Raw genomic sequence first — 17497 nt, 5'->3', positions numbered from 1 at the left:
AACCCCATGATGTTCTGTTCAAGTATTTCCCTCTTTAACAACTACAGGCTTCTCTTTAAAGATTCTGCTTATTCTTTGGTTACTGGCACAGAAATCATGAAAGTTTCTATTTTTGTATGGTTAAAAGGAATTCATGTATCTGTAAGCAAAGAAGGAAAAGACAAAAGAAGAGAGAAATTACCCACCACTCCCTTTCACATCAACAACTCAAATAGAAAGATGGTACAAAAAAAAAAAAAAAAAAGAAAGATGGTACAGTCAGCTCAACAGAAACATGACAATAAACATTCTATTATTACTGCTGTTGTATTGAGGCCCAAACACAACACTGCTTTAGAGAATGTTGACTCATCATTAGTGGAAATTCAATATATCCCTTTATCTATATTCATTCAAATGTTTTCTCAGTCCCTATAAAAGGCTAAGCAGAATGCTAGGAATAAAGCAATGATTAACATACACAGGCCTTGGTCTCTAAGAGTTTTTTTAAAGAGGAAATACAGGTATTTAAACAAATCAATTTATGGACACATGCAAAACAATGTGATTACCTGAAATAGAAGCCCAAGGGCTCATAGGAAAACACATAATAAAGCAACAGTGCAGCATGATCAGTAAATAAAGAAAAAATATTTAACTGAGTACTAAAATGTTCTCTGAAAACAGACTTGTGAAGTCATGGACTCTAAATTTAAGGGACTCTTTTTTTTAAAGATTTATTTATTTATGCATACAGAACCGGCGTACAGACCAGAGGTGCAGGGGTGGTAAGAGGCTTCACCAGAGACAGAGTGGGGAGTAGAACAGGAAAATCTAAGAAGTACACTACTGAGGGAGCAGCAGGTGGGTCAGGAGAGGTCTGCCGCACCATGTGGGTCACCTCCAGGGTGGGATCGAACTCACGTTGAAGTAGCTTTAGCTTTTCAGTGATGTGCTTTAACTCACTGCGCCACTAGGGACGGCAATTTAAGGGATTCTTAACAGAGATCATGGATGGGTTTCAGAAGCTCTATGAAGCTTTGCAAATGTGTTTTTCTGGACACAAACACCACATATTTCACTATATTCTCAAGGGTAAGAAATTATTTCACTAGGATCTTATTCTAAAGTCCAGTTTTCTATCTCTATCAGAGGAAAAATTTAAGACCTAATCTTTTACTGAAAATAAGAGATCTGAATAGCACTATAGGTCACAGAAGAACTTCTGAACTTGGCAAAAAATAAAAACACTGATTGCTAAAAAGAGGGCAATGAGGAGGCAGGACGTCTTTCTTTCCATATTCTAGCTGAAGTTAGCTTAAATATATTTTCCCATGTACTCGGATACCATGGTGACAAGCATCATATAAATAGACAGAGGCAGCAAGGAGTAGGTCAGGGCTTGTATCTACAAAACAAACAGTAGGAAAGACCTATCAGGCAGAATTAAGCCCCTAACCAAACAATTGACTGTTCCCTATTCATAAGACCAAGCTTGGAAATTTGGAAGGAAACCTCTGGCTACCTTCCCCATAACAAAGACTACTCTAATCAAAAAGCATAGAAATGAAATTCACCAATGAAGTGCAGTAATACTAAACATTCACATTCCAAAAGACAAAAGGCATCTAGACCCTAATCAATTGCTTCCTAGACACCAGGGGCTTTTCTGTGTGTCCAATTTAACAGCACTCAACTTACCAAACTTACTTCTAAATAAGTCAGTTAAAAGATACAGGACATGTGTGAACAAGCATCTATCTACACAGATAGGCATATTTGCCTGATGAGTTTCACACACCTCCCTCAAATCTGTAATTCTAGAAGGCAATGAAAGAGTGAAAATGCAGGCATACCAACATATGAGAGGTAGTACCAGCCAAGGAGTAGGTGGATCTACCATCACCACATTCATATTCACTGACTGCAATATTATACATTATGGGCTCTGATGCATCAGATACAGTGTAGTATTTTGCAGCTTTCCTTAACACCTGCTGCTTTGAATCTCACTGTACACTCCATGTACAAACACATGGAGCCAGAGTTTCAGAAGGGCCCATCCAATCTATATAGAAAATGAACTAACCTCACTTGGCAGAGAACAGTAATACAACTGCTATGATTAGCAGAAAGCACGAAACACCTTTTTGCAACCCATCTCAGGTCAGCCCTAATATAGCACATAATTACAAAAAAATATGATGGGAGGTACTCAAAGATATAAAGTCAACTGATCAACATAAGCTAAAGAATGACTTCCTATCTCACAATTTCCTAGCCCAAATGGGCAAATGCTAAGAGCCAGAAAAGAAAAATACAACAGACATTTTAAATCTCTTTACAAAATAATTGCCTCTTTAAACAAAAAATGGTGGAAGAAGGTATTCTCAGGTATTCAATATATAAAATATGTATGACAATAACAGCACAAAGGACAGGAGGGACAGTGTATATGATAAAGGGGTCAATTCATTAAAGGTCAGGATATATAAGGCGGAAATAGGAGAGTGATGGGATGTACCTGGCCCCAAGGAGACAGACCAGAGTAAACTTAGAGGGCAATGTGGAAGAGGCGAAGGAAGAGAACAGAAAGGAAGAAGACAGATGAGGAGAATGAGAAAAAAGCCAGAAAGACCCCAGGGGACAGAAACAGGATGGATAGGATGGTAAAGAAAGAAAATATAAAACCAGATGAGAATAAAAAATAGGCAGTAATAACTATTACCACCAACTCTTTAGTACTACAAAGTGTGACTTCATCCCAACTATAGGCATAAACCATTCATACTTTAACAATAGCTCCATAAAAAGAGGAGGGAGCATGCTAACAGCCAGATGAAGCTATATAACATGGAAGACAGGTGGGCTCAGAAGAACATTTAGAAAGAGACATCAGACACACAGGGAGTGACAGAGTTAAAAGAGACACATATAGAAGGACCCTCTTGATTTGGACTTGCATCAGAGACTTGGAGGGGTGTGGAGGAAACACATCATCGAGGCACTTGAAAGAGACATGTGGGGAGGTCCTCCCTGGTGGCACAAGGGGGTCAGCCCCTCAAGCACTGTCAGGCTATTGGCAGCCACTGCAGCTTGAGTTAGATCCCCAGCCAGGGAACTGACCCACATGACACAGCAGATCTCGCCTATCTCACCAGCTGCTCCCTTTATTATTTCAGTACCTCTGCCTATTTAGCTCCTCACTCTCTCTCTCACTCACTCACTCTCTCTTTTTACCTCCTGCACCACTTGCCTACACCCCAGTTCTTGTAAACATAAATAAAAATAAATCTTTTTTAAAAAGAGAGGGGCCCTCCCTGGTGGTGCAGCAGGATAAAGCACAGCACTGAGAAGCTAAAGCCACTTCAGCATGAGTTCAGTCCCCGCCCCGGAGGTGACCACATGGTGCGACAGACCTCTCCTGTCTCACCCGCTGCTCCCCTCACAGTGTACTTCATCGGTCAGCCTGTTCTGCTCCCCACTCTGTCTCTAGTAAATCCTCTCACCACCCCACATCTCTGGCCTGTACCCCAGTTCTGTATGCATAAATAAATAAAAATCTCTTAAAAATTTTAAAAAGAGAGAGAAACAAAGATATGGAGAGGTTGACAATGCCAACCATTATCCTGATTTGTACTTTAGTTTTGCTACTTTGGTGTTTCTCCACTGGTCCCAGACAACTGGCCTTTTGGCCCTCTTCCATGGTTCCCTGGCAGAAAGTACCTTAGACTTATGGCAAGCTTTTGGGCTTCAAAGGCCTTACTTCTGGCCAACCCATTTGGTGGGGGATTTACCCCCAAGAGGATGGGTAGTTTTAGGTGTTTTACAAGGAAACTATTATCTTTTTTTTCCTCTCTACACACATTAATTCTATCAAAGCTCTTTTACACTAAGTATACTTTGTTTTTGTACAAACAGGTAGTTTGAACCCCTTTAAAGCATGCAAGTTTGGGGATCCAAATATACCCCTTCTGCCCACTAGCAGTTCTTATAGGTATTACAATTGTACCAGTATCTATAGACTAGCATTACTTTTGTTTTTCCCCTTTAATCTTAAGCTTTTAGAGTGTATAAATTATAACAACTATCCATAAACAAAGAAAACTAATCTTGTATATTAAAAAATAATCATTCCTACCTAAGAAACTCTACTAACTTGAGTCATTTCAATCTCTTTTATCTTTAGTTCTGACATTCCCTCAATCTTAAACTCACCCAATCTTCTCTCCTAAAATACCAAAATGTCATTATTGCCATTTAGTGTTATTCTCCTACTTGCCAAAGGCAGTAACTGCAAAGAACTCGCTAATCCATTAATTAAAGATCTCTACTTCCCATTATGGAGGACTAAATTTAGAAAGCCAAATTGGGTTGGGAGGAAACCATGTGTCACAACAAGCGAGATGAATTCCATGGAAGGGGGCTGGGTTACTGGCCTGTTTCTCATAAAGCCTCTGACACTAACACACCCTCTCCCTTCAGAGAACATAGAGAAGCTCTCCCATGGGTGGGGCAACTATTCATCACTAAAATCTTCTGGAAAAGACTTTATTGTACCATCAGGTCACAAAAGCTCCAGGACCTATCAGCAAGTGAATGCCTTAGGGAACATGTCTCCTCTGCTTTCCTGAAACCTCCAATTAGTTGCACAAAAGAAAGGGGTGGCAAGCCAGCATTAATTGTACCCTTAGAGAAGAGCCACTTTCCGCCTGCAGGGGTGGCAGTGACTTTACTGGGCTACCAAATGGATAGAAAGACAAAAGTAAACACTGTAATTTGCTGTTTTTGTATCTGGCACAGGGGGAGTGGTAAAATCGACACTGTCTGTAAACAGTAATAATGCCAGATGTAACACAAAGAACAGGATTCCCCCATCTCTCCACCCCCTTCCCACCCCCTCTCCCTATGACATTCCTCTAGAGATTACTCATCTTAAGGAAATACACAGAAGCTTCCTTATAGTCCATATGCTGCTACCAAATGGAACCTAGGGAGATCCAAGTTTGTACTGACTCCTCCTACATCACTTTTACTCAAAGAAAGAATCACTGGGAACTTCAGAAATATTCAACTGTTTCTATCAGCTGAAAAAAAAAAAAGGAAAAGAAACAAGAAGAAAGTAGGAAATAGATTATGTGACATGCACAGGTCTGGATGAGAAGACTGAAAGACAACAGTATAAATGAAAATAAAAGCATCTTAAACTAAAGGTGTTTTTTTTATTTGTTTTTAATTCATCTTGTGTCTAGATCTAGAGTCTCATAAAAAGTATAGGAAAAGCGGATAAATTCAAAAGAGACAATTACCTGACCAGAGTTCCCGCCAGGTGTAATGTAGGCGTATTCTACACTTCTTCTGATAGCAAAGAAGCTTATGTACGACCTGAATGCAGCGTCTGTAATAGAGTAAAACCAGAGTAAGCCTAAGAAAATGTGCAATTCATCACAGACACCCTTTCCTTGAAGAAGTTTTGGAAAGTCACTCAAGTGGCTAAATATGAATCTGTCCACGTGCAAAATGACAGGAACTTCAACCTGCAGCTGGTGGATACATACATAACTCAACTCTTTCCCCTTTTCTCCCCCTCCAATGTGTGTACTGACTGTTCTTCATATCACTAGAAAAAGGGAGCTGTAACTACATATAGTCAATTAGGCTCCACTGATAACATTCCCTTGAAAATCTTTCCTTAGAGAAAAGATGCACCAGTAGAGCAGAATAAAGACTACTCCACTCAAGTTGCAAATGTCAGATGTAAAAACAGAAAATTAAAAACCTTAAGTCTTTTGACTTACTTAAATTTGTTTTTAACTTAAATCAAAATTTTAGGGCTCTCCCTGGTGTCCCAAGGGGTTAAAGCACAGCACTATGAAGCTTCCATAGCCACTGCAGCATGAGTCCCACTCCTGACCAGGGAGCAGACCCACATGGCGTATGTTTCAGTTTATCTGCCTGTTCTGCTCCCCACTCTGTCTCTGGTGAATACTCTCACATACACACCATCACCTCTGATGAACTATATCCCAGTTCTTGTATGCATAAATAAATCTTTTTTAAAAATTTAATAAAATTTAATTTGTAATTAAATTAACTTCAACTATTTGCAAAAAAAACTTAACTTAGAAATTCTGTTGTTCAGTTACACTAACCCCCTATCACATCCTTGATAGCCTCACATAGCCAGTGGCTACCAAATTGGACCGTGCCAATATATAGAACTATTTTATCAGAAAAATTCTGTTGGACAGTACTACTCGAGATAACTGAAATATTCAGCATTATTTACATCCCAACAATATCTGTTATTGAGAGTACTTCCAAATAAGCAGTTAGTATGTTGAGGTTGAGATAAAAATATTTCTGAACATAAACCTCACAAAAACTGTTTTCACCTCTAAGTGGGAGAAGGTTTGGAAAGCTAAAAAAACACAAATTAAAGTACACAACAAAATACCAATGAAATTTACTTTCTAAAAATAAAAATCTTGTTTAAAAGAAAAGTTTAGTGATTAAAATTAAAAGTCAAATAACACAAGAAAGTACACTGACACTATGACACCAGAGGGTCACTATGCTTAATGTATAAAAGTTCATACACATTGATAAGGAAAACTAGCAATAGCTCTAATAAAAAGGAATAGCAAAGGAAACAGTCATATCCCCCCCAAAAAAGGAAATATGGAAAATTAACATTTTTCTCCAATGTTCAGCTTCACTTAAATAAGGCACATTAAAACAAGATTGTTTTTGAAAATCAAATTAATATAGATTTTAATACTGACAAAAGTGCAGCAAAACAGCCATTCACACATTATCAGAGAAAGTAAAGTGGTATGGAGCCCTTTTACGTAATTTGAAAATCTCTACTCAGAGTCTTAATAGACCTCAGCCTTCCCCGCTGGTGCATCCCTGGTGCCATTCTTCCTTCCCCAAGGCCTGGCTAAGGCCTCACCACACTTTGGCAGTAGAAAGGCTCAGTGCCAAGGCTGCTGGTGATAACGTTCTAATAGGCCTCCAGTCCATTTTTCAGAAGGGTATGACAGACCATGCACCCCCATCAGGTGTGTAACCTTCATAAACAAAAATGGCAGCTTTGTCAACATGAGGATTTACCCACGTGGGCTGGTGTTGCTGGGCCTTCACAGCCACAAGGTAAAGAACTTGAAAGTCTTCTGAACACAAAAGAATTGAGTGAACATTACTGGGCAGGTGAGGTGATTACCACCCATAGTTAAAGACCACAGACAGTGGCGGAATGACATACGATGAAGATTCATCTTATCAGAATGTTAAAATTCTACACTTGATGCAATTTGGCAATATTCTCATCCTTAGTGAGGATGTTTATTTGGCAGAGAGTGATTTGGTATATATCCAGACTTTCATGGCCAGAGGCAAAGAAGATTATAATGGCAACGATGTTCTGATTCTCAAGAGGCTTACTTTATAAAAAAGGCAAACTGAAAACAAAGATGGTCACTATGGTAGCAACTGACCAAACAGTGATGGATGGATGTAACAAATACACTTGGAAAATATATGGCAATGTCTTAGACAATCTGAAAGGGACTGTGATCAGGTTCTATCGTGAGACTGTGATGAGGTTCTATCATACTGAAGAGGCACTCCCAGGAAAAGGGGAGTCTGACCACATGATGAAGGATTTCAATGCTGTTCCAACCTCCAAATCTTTGTAAGATTCCACACGGAAATTTCTCAGACTGTTTCTTTAACCTCTCAATGAAACTACTGTAACAGGAATGGAAAATGTTCTACACAAGGGAACTGTGTCAATTTGACTGAAGCCGGGTTGTTTTATAAAGAAATACTCGGGCTGTGGAATTCTCAAAGGACACCTCTTCATAACTGGAACTGTGGGTATTGTGCACTATTGGAAGAAAGCTACTAAGATCAATATCCTCTAACCATGTGTGTGCAAACAGCCTTCCCGACCCTCATATACTCTTTAATTTGAAAGAGAAAATGGAAAATGTATAATTGATAATATGGGGTGTTTTTTTTTTTTTGAAAGTCTACTGATGAATGACTAGAGAGCCCAGTGAAAGACGCTAAATGCACTAGTAAATAAATTGTGATTTCTGTTACTTTTTTTATGTGTGGGCCTTTTTTGTATGTTTTGGTAAACTTTTGACTTGGTTGTTTGGAGGAATGAACATCATTGTTTCATTGTGGAAGAAGTTCTTGATGCTGTTTCTTTCCCAGAAAAAACTGACTTACATATTAAAATTTGGTGCTTGTTAGAAAGTGCTTAAGGGTCCTCCCTGGTGACATTAAGGGGTTAAAGCACAGCACTATGAAGCTACCCAACAGCCACTGCAGCAAGAGTTAAATCCCTGGCCAGTGAGGTGGCCTATGTGGTGCAAAAGACCTCTTCTGTCTCGCTGCTCCCCTCAGCAGTGTATTTCAGTAGAGCTGACTATTCTGCTCCCAACTCTGTCTCTGTTAAATCCTCTCATCCCTCCCGCCTCACCCACAAATACACCCCTCTAGTCTGAAATGCAGAGTTCTTGTATGCATAAAAAAAATCTTTAATCAAGAAAAACTTTAAAAATGAGTAACAATACTTTAATTAAAATTACAAAACAGAAGGAAAAATAGTCTCAATGTTTATATCCTTTGACCCATTAACGTCAGGATGCAAAAAACTATTTTATAAAACCATAGTATGGTGATGGCACATCGGTGAAGTGATGGCAGGAAGTCCATGGGGATTACAATCAAGATGAAAAAATGCACAAAATGAAGAATGAGGTAGAAAAATAAATAAAAATTTTAAAAATTTATACAAAATCATACAAACTTACTTTTTTGGGAAAGATTTATTTATTTATGCACACAAGAACTGGGGTGAGGTGCAGGGGGTGAGAGATTCACCAGAGTGGGGAACAGAACAAAGGGATCTACTAAAATACACTGCTGAGGGGAGAAGTGGGCAAGACAGGAGAGGTCTGCTGCGCCATGTGGGTTAGTTCCCTGGCCAGTGATCACACTTGTGGTACAGTGGCTGTGGATAGTTTCATAATGCTATGCTTTAATCCCTTGTGCCACAAGGGAGGCCCCATAAACTTACTTATAATAAAAGAAATTTAGAAACAACTATGAAAAGAATATGCAATGCTGAGAAAACAGCAAAACAATCACTACATGTATGTTATCGACTACTGTCCCTCCAAAATTCATATGTTGAGGCCCTAACCCCCAGTGTGATTGTATTTGGTCTGTAAGAAGATAATTAAAATTAAATGAGATCAAAAGGATGGGGCACTGATCCTTTAAAACTAGCTTCCTTTTAAAAGAGAGGAAGAGATAACAAGAGGGCCCCAACAAGGCACAAAAGGCTTTATAAGTACACAGGGGGAAGGTGGCTCTCTGAAAGTCAAGGAGAGAAGCTTCTGGAGAAAACAAACCTACTGGTACCTCGATCTAAGACTTTTAGCTTTCAGGATCATGAGAAAACAAATTTCTGTTGCTTAAGCCACATAATCTGGCATCTTCTTATTGCAGCCCAAGCAGACCCCATGAAGCTCTTAAAAAGTACATTCATGAAGAATTTTTCACAAGACAAAAAGATATTTATGCAATAGTGGTAAGTGGAAAAAACAGCAGGCAAAATTATATACTATAAAATATATGAAAATGGTCATAAATACATTAAAATGCATAGAAAACATTTCATTTTGATGTTAACAATGGTTGCCATTTTGGGATGCTAAGATATATTTTGTTTTGTTTTTTTCCTATTCTCTCCAAATTTCCTAAACTATATTTTAACAGGTAAGAAAAACACCATGAAATAAATTAATTTTTAAAATTTTAATATTCTCTAGATATGGACGTGAAGGAACTCTTTGGAGAACAGAAATTTTTGTATCTTCACTGGACTAGTGGTTACAAGGATATATATATTCATTTAGCAAGATTCATCTAACTGCTCATCCCTTTGAATCAGGGTCTAGAAACAATGGGCAGATTATAAGAGAATAATATGGAAGGAACTAGTACATTAATCTGTTAACTGGGGAGCTGAAATACTCAAGGGTGTTATACTGTCATTTCTTAAATCAAGTTAATGGCTTCTCCATTTTTGTCAAAGGAGGCAAAGTACATGCATAAACAAAATCTTTGGTTGTGGTTAAGGAAGCAGAGGAATTGGAGCCCTCACAAATTGCTGATGAAAATGTAAATGAGGGCCTTCCCTGGTGGTGCAGTGGGTTAAAGCGCAGCACTGAGAAGCAAACAGAGTGGGTATTGGAACAGGTGTAGCTACTGAAATACACTGCTGGGGGGAGCAATGAGAGGTCTGCTGTGCCATGTAGGCTAGCTCCCTGGCCAGGGATCTAACTCATGCTGCTGTGGCTGGTGACAGCTTGATAGCACTGAGACTTGAACTCAGCATGAGTTCGATCTCCACCCCGGGAGATGACCCATATGGCGCAGCAGATCTGTCCTGACCCTTCTACTGTTCCCCTCAGCAGTATTCTTCGTCAGTTCTGCCTGTTCTGCTCCCCACTCTGTCTCTGGTGAATCCTCTTCACACCCAACACCTCTGGCCTGTACCCCAGTTCTGTATGCATAAACAAATATTTTTTTAATTATACTTTAAAAAAAAAAGTAAAATGGTAAACCATTCCAGAAAACAGTTTTTAAGTACACAAAATGTTAAATATACAGTTACATATGGGCTACCAATTCAACTAGTAATAGAGTAAGACAAAACATACATCCATACAAAAACACACATATGAGTGTTCACAGCAGCACTGTATAATCCAATGGAACAAGCCAACCAAAAACCAAAACAAACCAACAGATAGATGAACAGAAAAACAAGTGTCCTGAGGGCTGCCCTAGTGGGGCAGGGATTCAAGTCTCAGTGCTATCAAGCTGTCACCAGCCACAGCAGCATGAGTTAGATCCCTGGCCAGGGAGCTAGCCTACATGGCACAGCAGACCTCTCATTGCTCCCCCCAGCAGTGTATTTCAGTAGCTACACCTGTTCCGACACCCACTCTGTCTCTGGTGAATTCCCTCACTTCTCTCCCCACTCACCTCTGGCTTGTGGCCCAGTTCTTGTATGTATAAATAAATTTTTAAAAGTCTTTTAAAAAACAAGGTGTGCTATATACATACAATGGAATGTTATTCATCCTGAAAAGGAAGGCAATTCTGACACATGAATGAACCTTGAAAACATTATGCTCAGTAGAAGAAATCAGTTACAAAGGTCACATATTACATGATTTCATTTATTTTTTAAAAAAATGTCCAGAATAGGCCCTCCCTGGTGGCGCAGCAGGTTAAAGCACTGCACTGAGAAGCTAAAGCCACTTCTGCATGAGTTTGTTTCCCGCCTGCCCTGGAGGTGACCACATGGTGCGGCAGACCTCTCCTGCTGCTCCCTTCAGCAGTGTACTTCGTAGATCTGCCTGTTCTGCTCCCTACTCTGTCTCTGGTGAAGTCTCTCACCGCCCCTGAGCCTCTGGCCTGTACCCCAGTTCTGTATAAATAAATAAACAAATCTTTTAAAAAAAAATGTCCAGAATAGACAAATATAGAGAGGCAGATAATAAGTCAGTTGGGGGAAGTAAGGGGAGGTATAGGAAGGAACTAATGGATATATCTATATGAAAGGTCAAAATGTTCTGAAATTAGATTATAGTTATGGTTGAACAAACCCACAAATATATAAAAAATACAATTGTACAATTTTAATACATGAATTAAACAACATTATAAACAATATATCAATAAAGCTTTTTTGTTTAAGATTCTTTATGTATGCATACAAGAACTGGGGTACAGGCTAGACGTGCAGGGGATGAAAGGATTTACCAGATTCAGAGCAGGAATCAAAACAGGCAGATGTACTGAAATACACTGCTGAGGGGAGCAGTGGGCAGATTAGGAGAGGTCTGCTGTGCCGTGGGAACACCTCCCTGGCTGGGGACTGAATTGGTACTGCAGCAGCCGCGGTTAGCTTCATAGTGCTGTTCTTTAACCAATGAGCCCCAGGGAGGGCCCTCAATAAGCTTTTTCTAAAAATTTTGCAGTGGCCTTCCCTGGTGGCACAGCGAGTTAAAGCACTGCACTAAGAAGCTTAAGCCAATTCTGCATGAGCTCGATCCCCGCCTGCCCCGGAGGAGTCCACATAGCGAGGCAGACCTCTCCTGACCCGCCCGCTGCTCCCCTCAGCAGTGTACTTCATTGATCTGCCTGTTCTGCTCCCCACTCTGTCTCTGGTGAATCCTCTCACCCCCCCACATCTCTGACCTGTACCCCAGTTCTGTATGAATAAATAAATCTTTAAAAAAAAATAACTTTGCAGCTTAGATTTTCCAAATTGTGAGGAAAAGCAAGTTACAGTTCTAGCAGCCATATTTAATATAATACATTCAGTATAGCTAGGTGTGCTTGAATTCCTGTTTAAACCATTAAAGGTCCACTTTAATGTTCAGCCTGTATAATGTGAATAAATTGGTGTTTTTCATTTGAGGGACTTAGCTTTTACATATCCTATTTTAATTTTAAATTTGCAAATTCAATGTTCAATTAACAACAAGTCATTGGAATGACCAGTGTTTAACAATATCTGAATTACCTAAAATGCAATGGATTAACTACTTCAAGTTCTAAGCGCTTCACTTTGTTATATCCTTGATGTTTTGATGGCATTAAAACTCAGATCATGGCCCTCCCTGATGGTGCAGCAGGTTAAAGCACTGCACTAAGAAGCTAAAGCCACTTCCGCATGAGATCTATCCCTGCCTGCCCCGGAGGTGACCACATGGATGTGACCACATGGTGCGGCAGACCTCTCCTGACCTGCCCTCTGCTCCCCTCAGCAGTGTACTTCATCGATCTGCCTGTTCTGCTCCCCGCTCTATCTCTGGTGAATCCTCTCACTGCCTATGCACCTCTGGCCTGTACCCCAGTTTTGTATGAATAAATAAATAAATCTTTAAAAAAAAAAAACTCAGATCACTAAGCTTGGTAAGTCAGAGGTCCAAGGTTTCGACTGTACCTCTCTGCAGCCTAAGGCTCATCACATAAACCAAAAGGTTCAAAAGAAATGATCAGATTTATCTTTTCTCTCACTCAAAAAATATTGATGGTACAAAACTAAATATCTATTATTTCTTATTAGAACTACATTGTTAGGCCTCCCTAGTGGCCTAAGAGTTAGGTCTCAGTGCTGTCACTACTACAACCTAAGTTCAATCCCAAGCCAGGAGCTCACCCACATAGCACAATAGACCTCCCCTGTCTTGCCTGCTGCTCTCCTTAGCAGTATATTTCAGTAAATCCACCTGTTCTGCTCCCACTTTGTCTCTAGTTAGGCCTCTCACCCCTCACATTATGTCTCACAACATACACAAAATAAAAGATGGCCTTCCCCATCTCGGTGGTACACAAAGTTAAGTCTTAGCACTATGAAGTTATCCCCAGTCACTGTAGCACAAGTTCAATCCTCAGCCAAGGAGCTGACCCCCATGGCACAGCAGACATCTCCTATCTCGTCAACTGCTCCCCTCAGCAGTGTATTTTAGGCAATCTGCCTGTCCTGCTCCCCACTCTGGTGAATACTTTTACTCCTGCATCTCTGGCTTACACTCTGCTCTTGTAGGCATAAATAAATCTTAAAAAAAAAAAAAAACATGACACTGTCAAGTTTCTGGAAACTAGACTTAGATAACTTGCTAGTTTCAGGAAAATGGGAGAGACTCTTTCTCCTGTTCTGACATGAAATAATAAGGCAGATAAATAAAGAAGACAAAGTAAGGTTAAAGGCACAGCAACAAATGGCTCCTCTCCACTTAATATCCTCGCATGTTCTCCACTGGTAAGTAATACTTCTAAAGGGAAAACTGAGTCTCTCAGGTTTCATAGCTTTAATCTGAAAAAAGAATATCCTGAGGTCCTACTCACTCCAGCAAGCACCATATCAATCTGTGGGGTGTCAACTTGACAATTCATGAAATTGAACAAAAATAGGAATAACTAATTTCATGGATGTCTTTAATAGAAGGAATAAAGCAGAAAAAATGCTACTAACATCAGTCTTTGGAGTAAGAGCTAAAGACATCAGCTAAAGGAATTAAAGTATCGGACAACATAACAAAGACACAAATGAAGTGAACTAAATGTATAAATTAAAGTACTACAATAATGTGTCTCTGGAAGTTTTCAAAATATTTCCAATAATGAGCTTGCATGAATACATTACTAGACCATTCTACATGTCTCATTAATCACAGCTCTCTCTGTTCTTCCAAATCCTTCTAATTATCTAAATGATCTTGTAGAAGCTTTCAGATAAGGTATTTTGAGAAGACTACATAAACAGGTCTCTCTTAAAATATTTCAGTATTGGGACCTCCCTGGTGGTGCAAAAGGTTAAGGCACAGTGCTGTGAAGCTGCAGCATGAGTTTGATCCCTGATCAGGGAGCTGACCCACATGGCACAGCAGACCTCTCCTGTCTCGCCTGCTGCTCCTCTCAGCAGTATACTTTGTTGATCTGCCTTTTCTGCTCCCCACTCTGTCTCTGGTGAAATCTTCTCACCACCCCTGTATCTCTGGCCTGAACCCCAGTGCTTGTGTGCATAAATAAATAAATCTTAAAAAAGAAAAAAATTTTCAATATTGTTAGGAGTGATATCACAAATATTTTACCCATGTGCCTGAGTCCCTAAGAAATCCTTGCCTGGTTCAACTAAAAAGTAAACTTTATAAGTCATACAGAAATATAAACTAACATATAAATATTAAAAATTTTTAAATAATTCATTTTATTCTCTAAATAAACGATGTCAAAACTGCTTACTGCACCTCTCTGGTGGCACAGAAGTTAAAGTTTCATGAGAGTTGACCCCCATGGCGCAGGAGACCATTCTTGTCTCACCTGCTGCTCCCCTAAACAGAGTATTACAGTTGATATACCTATTCTGCTCCCCACTCTGTCTTTGGTGAATCCTCTCACCTATGCACCTTTGGCCTACACCTCAGTTCTTGTGCGCATAAAAAAAATAAAATTTTTTAAAAAACTGTTTACCAAGTATGATAAATTGCAGTTGAAATAATCCTAATAGTTTCCAAGTCACTGTTGATTTTTAGAAATTGGATGAGCACCTACCTAATGTAACTGTCACAAGTTACAAGCTGTCCTTGTTTGAGCCATGAATTAACTTAGGAATCTACAAACTCTTCCATTATCTTCCCCATGACACTGTAGTCATCAGGTTCTTGTGCTGAAAGCTTTGTTGCACTCAGCAACATGACCACCTGTGCACAGTACATTCCTAAACACCAGCTCTTCTCAAGTAACCTGTATCTGGATAGTAACCTGTATCTGTATCTGTATCTTTACCTATAGCATTCATACACAGATATGAAGAGTGTCATCTCTGACCCAAATTTTGACTTTAAGTCTTTCCACATTCCACATTTCTTCATACTTCACCAAGAGGATTATAAACTTATCTGAAATGGTGGAAATTCACTTTGCTTTCAATTTCTCAATTGAAAAGCTGCTGAAGAGCAGTATATAGTAAGAATTAAGACAGCAAGCTGGCCTGATGCCCAGCTATAAATTCACCTAAAAAGGTCTTGATACTCCAAATGCCAAAAACTAGAAAGAGTTCAAAGTGGGAGGAAGAAAATCTGGAAATATGCCCATGGGTAGTAATGAAGAAAGTGAATTCAGCCTGAGGATGGGACCTTCTGGCCAGCCTGGCAACTCATGCCTCATATTTTCCATCTTCCCTAACCTCAGGATATTCAATTAGGGAGCAGGTAGAAAAAGTAACTCAGAAAGCAAGGCTAATAAACTCTTCTGAGGTTAAAGTTAGGAACCAGTGGCAGGAGGAAAATAAAATATTTAGTGTACTCCACGTTTTCTGGCTAGGAATATACGAGTTTAGGTGGTCAGCTACATACCTACAACTCTATGTACTGAACATACAACCCTATCCCCACCTTCAACTGTTCCCCATTATCCATTTAATCTCAAGTAACCCTTTTTGATTTCCAAACTTCTTCCATGCACCCAACACTCTAATCATCCAAAACTTCTTTCTAATGTCTGAACAAGCCATACTTCAAGCCTCTGAAGATGTGGGTCCCTTGTTTGGAACACCCCTCCTAACTCCTACTGTTCTTTTATAACTGAGGTCAAATGTACCTGATATTTATCACTCTGCTTTCTTCTTTGATGCTCCAGTCAACATTAGTCAATCATTATAGATTTCTCACTTATCACACTAAGAAGTTAGTTTGACCTTGACCCTCCAGGGTCAAACAAATTTGAGTTTGAATCTTGGTTATGTAACAAACTAGGTGTGCAAGATCCTACAAGATGGCCCCCAGCTGTGTCACCTTCTAGCATTCACTTCTTGTGTAGTCTCTTCCTGCACTGCATTGGGACTGGTCTGTGACACTAACAGAAATGGTATGTTGGGCCCTCCCTGGTAGGGCAGCGAGTAGGAGCTCAAAACTGCAAAGCTGGCCATGGCGCTTCAGTGTGAGTGGGATCCCTGGCCCCAGAGCTGACCCACATGGCGCAGAAGACCTCTCCTGACCCACATGCTGTGCCCTTTAGCAATGTACTTCATCAATCTGCCTATTCTGCTCCCCACTCTGTCTCTGGTGAATTCTCTCATGACCCCTGTACCTCTCAGTCCCCGCACCTCTGGCCTGAACCCTAGTTCTATATGCATATAAATAAAATAAAATAAATTTTTAAAAGAATATTCTGCAATTAAAAAAAAAAGAAATAGTATGTAATATGATATTAGATTTACCTAAGATATACAAATAAGAAAATCTGGATTCAAGGTAATGGTACTTCTAACAGAGTAACCTTGGGAAAAGCACTTATCCAAAGCCTCAGTTTTCTTAGCCTCAGTTTCTCAAAAGATGAGAAACTGAGACTATAATAATATACTACAGAATAAATAGCATATCCTAAACTAGAACATATGATGATCAACTTAGAAAGAAACTGTGGCAAAATAGCTTTTTAAAAATCTTTAAAAAAACATCTGCACCCTAAGGTTGAGGTTCAGAGAATGCATCCAAAACAGGCAGAAGGCCCTCCCTGGTGGTGCAACCCTATGAAGTGCAGCACTAGCAGCATGAGTTTGATCCCTGGCCAGAGAGGTGACCCATATGGCATGGCTGACCTCTCCTGTCCTGCCAGCTGCTCTGCTCAGCAGTGTATTTCAGTACATCTGCCTGTTCTGCTCCCGACTCTGTCTCTGGTGAATCCTCTCAGCCCCTGCACCTCTGGCCTGTACCTCAGTTCTTGTATGCATGAATAAATAAATCTTTTTTTTTTTAATTAAAAATAGGCCCTCCCTGGTGGCGCAGCGGGTTAAAGCACTGCACTGAGAATCTAAAGCCGCTTCCGCATGAGTTCGATACCCGCCTGCCCCGGAGGTGACCACATGGCGTGGCAGACCTCTCCTGACCCGCCCGCTGCTCCCCTCAGCAGTGTA

General features: G+C 39.9%; 1 protein-coding gene across 1 annotated transcript in view; it reads right to left on the bottom strand.

Moving 5' to 3' along the window:
* The window catches only part of LOC101627384 (chromosome unknown open reading frame, human C10orf76), a 167012-nt gene that overhangs the window by 101246 nt on the left and 48269 nt on the right, over positions 1-17497 (bottom strand). Inside the window, exon 20 of the mRNA XM_004680499.2 lies at positions 5289-5377. Within this exon, the coding sequence (XP_004680556.1) occupies positions 5289-5377 (89 nt within the window). The remainder of the gene's footprint in view (positions 1-5288; positions 5378-17497) is intronic.

The sequence above is a fragment of the Condylura cristata genome, unplaced genomic scaffold, assembly GCF_000260355.1.
Source record: "Condylura cristata isolate star-nosed mole 26May11 unplaced genomic scaffold, ConCri1.0 scaffold00011, whole genome shotgun sequence".
Lineage (NCBI taxonomy): Eukaryota > Metazoa > Chordata > Mammalia > Eulipotyphla > Talpidae > Condylura > Condylura cristata.
The sequence above is the reverse complement of the archived record's forward strand: the minus strand, read 5'-3'. Positions and strand labels throughout refer to the sequence as shown.